General features: G+C 42.5%; 1 protein-coding gene across 1 annotated transcript in view; it reads left to right on the top strand.

Annotated features, from left to right (window-relative positions):
- Positions 1-524: 524 nt before the first annotated feature.
- The window catches only part of FNDC1 (fibronectin type III domain containing 1), a 102,344-nt gene continuing 93,558 nt past the window's right edge, over positions 525-9,310 (top strand). Inside the window, exons 1-3 of the mRNA XM_015406786.1 lie at positions 525-579; positions 3,786-3,884; positions 7,918-8,032. Of these exons, the coding sequence (XP_015262272.1) occupies positions 525-579; positions 3,786-3,884; positions 7,918-8,032 (269 nt within the window). The remainder of the gene's footprint in view (positions 580-3,785; positions 3,885-7,917; positions 8,033-9,310) is intronic.

Raw genomic sequence — 9,310 nt, 5'->3', positions numbered from 1 at the left:
GTGCCTCCCATGGGATGGCTGCACAGGTAACCCACCACAGGGTGTGTGGTCTGGATGGAATCCTCCATTGCACTTTGAACCGGTTCAATATGAGGCACCACCATACTGTGCCAAGCTGCCAGTGTGACCGCAGCCTACATAATGTTTCTGTGTGTATGAGATTGTGTGCCTTTCTTTTTCTCTATTATAAATTCCTCTGTGTTCATCTCAGAACCACTGGCCCTTTTCATTTCTTTGCTGCTCAGTTAATAGGTGCATAATTTCAAAAGTTTACTTCCACTATTAAATATTTAACAAACACTACCACATGAAGAAAGCTTAAAAGTAACTCTTTATTTTGTGTGTCTGTGTGTTTTACATTTTTTTAAGAGAAGAAAGTGCCAAACAGATCTTTGAGAGTACGTACCCAATCATCACCTCAGAGGTCATCCATACGGTGGAGGCTGCCCCATTCTTCAGGTTTAAGGAGCCCACATAGATATCCAGGTATACATCGCTCAGGATATGGAGAAAGCAAAAGAAAGATGAGTTATATCCCACTGCCAAAAGAAGAACGAAACAATGAGATGAAAAAACTTGGTAAGTCACATTTTTGTGATAATTAAGTCATCTATTTTATGTCATGCACAGTGACATGTTTATATTATTTTGGAATGAGGAGTTGTCTACTTTCCTTTCTCCTAGTAATTTTGTTCCATAGTTTGTTTTAACCATTAAAACAAGTTACTGAATGAAATGAAAGTACCTAAAATGCTTATATCAAGGGTTTGACTATGCTTTTTAAATGCTGCCAAGAAAGCAGTTATAGGTACTGATGAGCAATTTATAGGTAATGATGAACACCCACACCCTATCCTAGACTTGCCTTGAAAACCACATGTATTTTTTCCAGCTTCCTTATCCTTTAGAAAAGCCGGTAAACCTCACAAGCAAATAAAATTGATAATTTGCAATTTGCTACATGTGCGTTAATGTGAATGTTGGTGTTAGGTGCACATTGGGACAAAAAATCCGAATTTCAAGTTTAGGCTTCAAGTATAGGCTAATGGGTTCTGAACTTGCTGAGTCTGAGAAGGTAAAAGATCTTGGGGCCGTGGTAGATAGCTCAATGAAAGTGCCAACCCAGTATGCTGCAGCAGTGAAAAAGGCAAACTCTGTGTTAGGGATTATTAGGAAAGGGACTGAGAATAACACAGCTATTATATTGCCCCTGTATAGATTTGATGGTGTGGCCTCGTTTGGAATACGGTCACTGTATTTTAAAAAGGACATTGCAGAGCTGGAAAAGTACAGAAAAGGGCAACCAAGATGATTAAGGGGTTGGAGCACCTTCCCTATGAGGAAAGGCCGAAAAGTCTCAGACTTATCAGTTTAGGAAAGAGATATCTAAGTGGGGATATAATAGAGGTTTATAAAATTATACATGGGGTGGAAAGAGTTAACAAAGGGAACTTTCCCCCCATCTCTAAAAATAATAGAATTCGAGGGCATCCAATGAAGCTGATGGGCAGTAGATTCAGGACAGACAAAAGGAAACACTTCTTTACATTACACAGCGAGTGATTAAAATGTGGAATTGGCTACCAGAAGACGTAAGTCACAGATATAGACAGCTTTAAAAAGGGATTAGATAGAAGCATGGAAAATAGGTCTATCTGTGGCTACTAGCCATTGTGACTAGAGGGAATCTTCAAGTTCAGAGGCAGTCAGCCCCTGAATCCCAGTGCCAGGATGTGTGGCTGGCCACCAAGGTCAAGATAATTCACATTATAGTATTCCCCCCATTACTATGTGTGGGTGTGAAAGTTGGACAATGAAGAAAGCAGACAAAAACAGAGTTGATTCCTTTGAAATGTGGTGTTGGATGAGAGTTTTACAGATACCAGGGGCCGCCAAAACCCACAAAATACTGGCTGGGAAATAAACCCAAAGTGTAATGGCTAAAGAATCCATTGGATTATTTATTACAGTGAAAAATGACTTGATACAATTGTACTGGAAGCCAGTGTTCAAATTCAGGCTTTCTCTCTTTATACAAACTTGTGTTACTATATCTGACAGAGATGCTAGCCTCAAGGTATGACTTGGGGATTCCTCAGAATTACAACTCAGCTCCAGACTACAGAGATCAATTCCCATGAAGAAAATGGGTGTTTTGCAGGGTGGACGTACTGGTGTTATACCCTAGTGAGGTTCCTGTCCTCTCCAGGCTCCATCCCCAGTTCTCCAGGAGTTTCGGAACCTGGATCTGGTAACCCTGCCTCCCATCCCCCACCAATGGCCAGGGGCAGGGGTCATTTTGTAGAAAAAGAGCTAGGGGAACTCATTAGCATAACTCATTAGCATATGCCACACACCCTGACATCAGGGGCCCGGCAGTGGACCTGCAAGGCCAGGGGGAGTGCGAGGAAGCCCCGCCAAGGCCCTCCCTGGCCCCAGGCAGGCAGGGGTGGGGAGAGGCGGGCAGGAAGCAACTTACCCTCCCTCTTCTCCTGCCTCCTCCTGGCTGAATGAGGGCTGGAAGCGAGGCAGCCGGAAGCAGGGGGCGGGGCTTCGTCATGTGCCCCGCCCCCCTGCACCTCACCCGGGGGAACTGTGTTCCCCTGCGTTCCCCCCCGAAATGACCCCTGGCCAGGGGAGACCTGGCAACCTGAATATCTGATTGCCAGAGCCCTGCCATCTCCTGGTAAATGGGTTATAGGGCCAACTCACACAATACATACTCCTCATGGATGCCATTTAGACTCTGTATCACATGTGCCGGAATGTGAGGGGCAGATTTCAATTTCGACTGTGTTTGGAGAAGGGGCTTCAGCTTCTCTGCCTCTGTGCCCTTTACATGAACTGAAGTGACCCTGGGAAGCTGCTGTTTCCTCCGTTCCACTGGAAAACATGTAGCGAATAGCAGTTCCCTGAGCCATTTCAGTTCGCAAAATGGTAAAGCTGAAGCCCCTTTTCCTGCATGCCGGAGTTCTGTTCAGCTCCTGTGTACCTAGGAATTCAAGACTCTTGGCATACATGTGTAACAAAATTCTCACTGAGGTCATAAGGACTTTGAATCTGCCTTCAGGTAACAGGTCTGGGAAATAGCTTTTTCTCTGCTTGAGACCTTGGAGAGCAACAGTGGGAAGGCTTCTAGTGTCCTGGCCGCACTGCTGGACCTCCTGATGGCACCTGGTATTTTTGGCCATTGTGTGACAGAGTGTTGAACTAGATGGGCCATTGGCCTGATCCAGCATTGGCTTCTCTTATGTTCTTATGTTCTTATAAATCCCATCTATTGTGAGTTTTCCTAATTTGAAATGTTCATAGTTATATTTTTCTGGCTGGGGGGGGGGAAATGGGGAAATAACCTTTACAACTAGTTTGAGGAGGGAGAAGTGCTTAGTTTTTTTAAATAAACATTTAAGATTTGTCTTTGAATGGGTAAGTTCTCTTTTGATATGTTAAAAATCAACTGTTGAAAAAATGTGCAATTGGATTACACGTACTGCTGCACATATACATGATTTAAAAAACCTCACTCATAATTGCATTGTAAGTTTGAATTACAGATACAGATATCAGGGTATGAGTAGTGGAATCTGAATCCAGACCCACATTAGGAATGTTTGCTGCAGATATTTCAAATGAATCTTAATACTAATTAGTGGCAACAAACTATGTTTCAGTAATTTGAACGTCGCCCCCATATCAATCAAGAATTCTGCCTGAAAACAGGCAGCTTTTAAACTGTTGTTATAATAATGATAATAGAATTATATATGTTTTCCTATTATGTGCAGCATCTGAATCAGTGTATGTGGTTTCACTGCCATCAAGGTCTTCCCAGGCACTGAGTCAACCTGCATATCGAGCTGCTTTAACCAAGAGAAAAGTTGAAGGTATATTCTTGAAGTCAGAGCATATAAACTGCATGCCTAATAATGTTTAATGGTGCAGTGTTTGTGCAGATTAGAAAGGGGTATCTAATTTGTTTATATATAGTCTAGCTTTACAAGTGACTTAAGATGTGTTTGGGTTATACTTTTTATTATATACAAAACATGCAGATTTGTTTTGCTTCTTTTTAATGACAAGAGGACTAAAATAGGAGGAGGACTGATGCAGAGAGCTCGGAGCATTCAGTTTAAATGGGAAGATTTGCATGTCATGATATCTTGGTTCTGTATCTGCTACATGGCAATGACAATGTTAGCCGACTGTGTAGGTTTGTGAACCAGGGTTGCTAAAAGACTACATGTACTTTAAGGGCTATATCTCCTTCTTAGTACCACTGGTTCTTGTCCATGTGGAGATCAGGTATTCATGAATCTGGAGAAACAGCTTTTTGACTATAAGAAGTATGATGACACATTTCCAACCCCACCCCCAAGTATTGTTTCATTGTATTTGTAATGACTCCTGTATCTGATAATGAGAGGGGAAGTATGTTCTGCCACCTTGAGCAGGTCTTTTGACAGGTTGCACATACATTTTATATATAAATGTTCTGTCATTTCCATGCATGCTTTTATTTCCCTGCTCCCCCCACCCACATTACATGCAAACGTTAGAGCAGTATCTATTCATGATCTCATTTTATTTTATTTTTGGAGCACATCTGGATAGGATGTTACTATATTCTTGGTCATGTACTCTAACACTGATGGTGAGGAAGGTGTCCCAGGGAAAGGCTTCTGTATTCTGGTGGGTGCTGGCATGGGTCTAAGTCTGAACTAAGGAGATCAGAAACTTTGAAATGGCATATTATGATGATGAAAATCATTGCCATTTAGCTGTGCCTAAATGTTACTTTGTGACGTTAGTACCTGCCTCAGTATGCTCACAGGAGACATTATCAACACCAGTGTGTTCCATTTAATACAATTCAGTTCACTTTTTAAATGCAGCGTAGCTACTTGAAATCGATGCAGATTTTCCATTGGCTCTCCTGCCCCTTGCAAGAGAGGCAAGAACTCCTGCTCTTCCTTGTTAAATGACAGAATGACTGACACAGGAAGGCATTAAGCAGAACTAAAGACTTGCTTAACTTTTCCACAAATATCATCTCTATGAAGGAATTGCTACAGCACACCATCCCGGCTGAATTCCTGGCCTCTGTATTCTGTTTCTATGTAGTATTGTTATCATCTCTAAACCCCTGGAATGTGGGTGGGAAGCAGAAAGAAATCATTGCCAGGAGAATTGTGCCTGAAGCAAGTTTGGGAGCTCCTCCACAGTCAAAACATCTGGGGATTATCAGGAGGTCAACAGAGTTTCAATAAAATTAGCAATATCTTTTGGTGTTTGAGGGGGAATTTGCACCCCTGCATTAGCATTGGATTTCACCAGAAGCAAGAACTAAGACAGCTTTGAAGGTTCCTTCTCTGAAGAAGCATCTGAAGAATGCTGAGGGAAACAGGATTAGTGACATTTGTCTGACAGGTTTTGATGGGAGAAAAAAGAGCAGGAAAGGCTATGGTTTGTTCCTCGTTGAGAGCACTGCATGTTAAATGTGTTACTATGATTCCTTGCACATTACTGCTTCATACCTAAGCTGAGACTCAGAGTGGAAAAAAGGCTTAATTTCCAGATAAACAGCACAGGAAACCCAGCTGTAACTAGTTAGCAATGCTCCCTCTAAGCTGTGGAGTCTTGTGAGCAAAAATTCTATTTTGTGAGCTACTGGTGATTTGGCTGCTGCGTACAGTAGTTTGCTCTGGAGCCATCCTTCCTGAGCCAAGAAAAAAATGTGTGAGCGGAGGCTAAAAAACTGAGCTAGCTCACACAACTCAGCTTAGAGGGAACACTGCTAGTTAGCACTGGAAATTGAACAGACAGTGACAAATGAAGCTGCAGCCTCCATCCTGAGCTCCAGTAGGAGGAGCAGGAGATCAAAGATGAAGCTGGAGGCGCTTTCCAACGTCCTGACCTCAAGATGGCTGTGCTAGTCTGTCAGTACAAATAGGTCTTCGAAGGGAGAGTTTAGAGTTTGGCCTGAATGAAGAGGACAATCAGCTGCAACTTAAAATCTAAAACTAATCTTGGCTACTCAATAGGTAGCATGACTTAGTAGGATAAACAGTGAGAAAATGGAGGGTGAAGGGCAAGATGGCATCCTGCTGCATGATCAAGCTTTGAAGATCTCTGTTTTTAGGACTGTTTTATCTTAATAGATCTTTGTCATTTTAATAATTTCTTTCATTGAAAGGCTCTTTATAATCTATTGGTTTGGGGGAAGGAAAGCTAATACATATCAACGATCTTATTAGTTAACAATAAGGCTTGTTAACCTGGTATTACAAGTTTGGTATTCAATTTGATTCATTACGATTTATACTCTCTGAAAGTCATACCAAATACATTTGCATGTATGTTTTTGGGAGTACCCAATTATTGTCAGATCAGAATTATCTTTACCCTTGTAGTGATATTCGTTCATAAAATTGCTGTTAAATTTTGGTTGAAGATCTTTTTCTTCCTATTGTCAACTTTTGTAACTTTAGTCATAGCACTCCCAATTTTCCCAATATAGTCTTCAGTCCCTAGATAAGGATTTTCAGAGGAATACCTAAGGAGCTTTGATCCCTCTATAGCCAGACACTTAAACAAAGACTAGTGGATATGAGTGCTCAAGCAGATTTCAGGTTACTTAGTACCCTGAGATCAGTTTCTTTATACAAGCAACTTAACATAAGAACACAAGAGAAGCCAATGTTGGATCAGGCCAATGGCCCATCCAGTCCAACACTGTCACACAGTGGCCAAAAATCCCAGGGGCCATCAGGAGGTCCATCAGTGGGGCCAGGACACTAGAAGCTCTCCCACTGTCCCCCCCAAGCACCAAGAATATAGAACAGTACTTGCCCCAGAGTTCCTATCTATACCTTGTGGCTAATAGCCACTGATGGATCTCTGCTCCATGTTTATCTAATTCCCTCTTGAAGCCATCCATGCTTGTAGCCACCACTACCTGTAGCAGTGAATTCCATGTGTTAATCACTCTTTCAGTGAAGAAGTACTTCCTTTTATCTGTTCTAACCCAACTGCTCAGCAATTTCATTGAGTGCCCACGAGTGCTTGTATTGTGAGAAAGGGAGAAAAGTACTTCTTTCTCAACCTGCTCTATCCCATGCATAATCTTATAAACCTCAATCATGTCACCCCTCAGCTGTCGTTTCTTCAAGCTAAAGAGCCCTAAGCGCTTTAACCTTTCCTCATAGGGAAAGTGTTCCAACCCTTTTATCATTCTAGTTGCACTTTTCTGCATTTTTCCCAATGCTATAATATCCTTTTTGAGGTGTGGTGATCAGAACTGTACACAGTATTCCAAATGAGGTCACACCATCGATTATACATTATGATACTGGCTGAATTGTTTTCAGTTCCCTTCCTAATAATCCCCAGCATAGAGTTGGCCTTTTTTATTGCGGTCACACACTATCTCGACATTTTCACTGAGTTATCTACTGTGACTCCAAGATCTCTCTCTTGGTCAGTGTCTGCCAGTTCGAACCCCATCAACGTGTATTTATAGTTAGGATTTTTGGCTCCAATGTGCATCACTTTGCACTTGGCCACATTGAACCCCATTTGCCATGTCCTCGACTGATCCACTCGCCCATCCTCGACTGATCCCTTTGGAGTGCCTCACAATCCTTCCTGGTTCTCACCACCCTGAACAACTTCATGTCATCTGCAAATTTAGCCCCTTCACTGCTTACTCCCAACTCCAAATCATTAATAAACAGGTTCTTCAGACAGCAAACCCCATGGTTAACAGACAATGGTATGTGACCTCTTCACTGTGTTGCATGTTGAGCTAAGGGGCCTTTCCTCAGTACTACTTAAGTAATCTGTCAATACTGGATCATATGCAACATTAGATATGCACATAATTCTCCTTACTGACTCACTGTTATGGTTTAATTTCAGAGGAGGAGGAACAAGAAGAGGCAAAAGACATCACTGTTCGAGTTATGTCCTCTCAGTCTGTGCTTGTTACTTGGTCAGATTCCGTCTCTGAGAAACAGAGGACTACTACTTCCAGGTATTAGGCATTATGTTGTCTTTTATATACTGTAAAATCTTGGTCATCCAGCACTCACAGGGAATGGGGCATTCCCTGTGACTGCACTTTTAAGAAGCTTAGAAGTGCTGTACAAACAGCTGAAGGACTGTGAAGGCTTAATTAAGTGACAGGCTGCTCCAAGCAATCTGAATTGGTTAGCATCAGCTGAGCAGAGGGACTTTAGAGCTGAATGCTGAGGAGAATTCAGTAGGAATTCAGTCTTGACTGAGAGCAGTTTAACACAGACAGGAGAACTGGGGGAAAGTTGGCAAGGACGAGTGGGTTCCTAGATGGAGACTCCCATTCGGGCCCAAAGAAAGGGGATAGATCTTCTATAGAGAGGAGAATTTCCTTACCCAGTCAAACAGGGAGTTAGCTCTGAAGAGTGCAGAGATCCCTGGTCTGGTGTGGTTAAAAACTCTGTTTAGAGACTTTAAGAGTCAGTTAAAAACTCAAGATGAGTACTGGTGTTTCAAGAGAAGGGGTTTGGAGACCTTTCCCCTCAATGTTAAATAAAATATTTTGTTATTTTTGAATTTGAAAACACCTCAAATGCCATTAAAGTTGTTTAAGTTAAAGCAGGCTCCTAATCCTTCCCTCAGGTTCCTGGGCTGAGCCAGCAGCCAAAATATTGTACTGTGACAGGGTGGAACAGCCAGAGTTCTTCAGCAAACACATTACTAGGGTGGCTCAGTCAGTAAAGGAAAAGAAAAATGGAGGGAAAATCTTGCCTTTGAGGGAGGGATGTGGACCAAATTACACAGTCAATCAAATGTGTAGATAATAGAGCTTTTCTCTACTTTCGCATGCAAAATAGAGATAACCAATTTAAAATGATTAAAGAGAGGGGAGGGGGTTGGCAAGCATCCTGGGTCTTCCTCCAGAAGAAGTGAGGGGAAGTTGGGGCTTATCTTGCTTGGCATGCCTGCATCTTGTTTCATGCTGGCTAAGCTGCTACAGTGCTGCCACCATGCTCCACAGAGTCTTTAAATGGCTCTGCAGCTGTAAGCTGTGGTGTATGCAAAAGGCCTGCCCCCTCTCTTACCCTCACCAAGAGCTTCAGCACTGAGCAAGGGATCAAATCGGCAGCAGTAAGTGGGTCGGCCTTCATCACCTTTAAGGTAGAGGTGTTAGAGGAGTGGGCTGTCTTTCCTGATGAGCTGCTCTTGCTGCTCTCAGGGGGATTTGGCTGCTGCCCAGTCAGTCCTCCCTTGTTCTGCTAGTGGTAGATGTCAAGCAGCAGAGAGAATCAGTTGA

Source organism: Gekko japonicus, unplaced genomic scaffold (assembly GCF_001447785.1).
Source record: "Gekko japonicus isolate JY-2015 unplaced genomic scaffold, Gekko_japonicus_V1.1 scaffold655, whole genome shotgun sequence".
NCBI lineage: Eukaryota > Metazoa > Chordata > Lepidosauria > Squamata > Gekkonidae > Gekko > Gekko japonicus.
The sequence above is the reverse complement of the archived record's forward strand: the minus strand, read 5'-3'. Positions and strand labels throughout refer to the sequence as shown.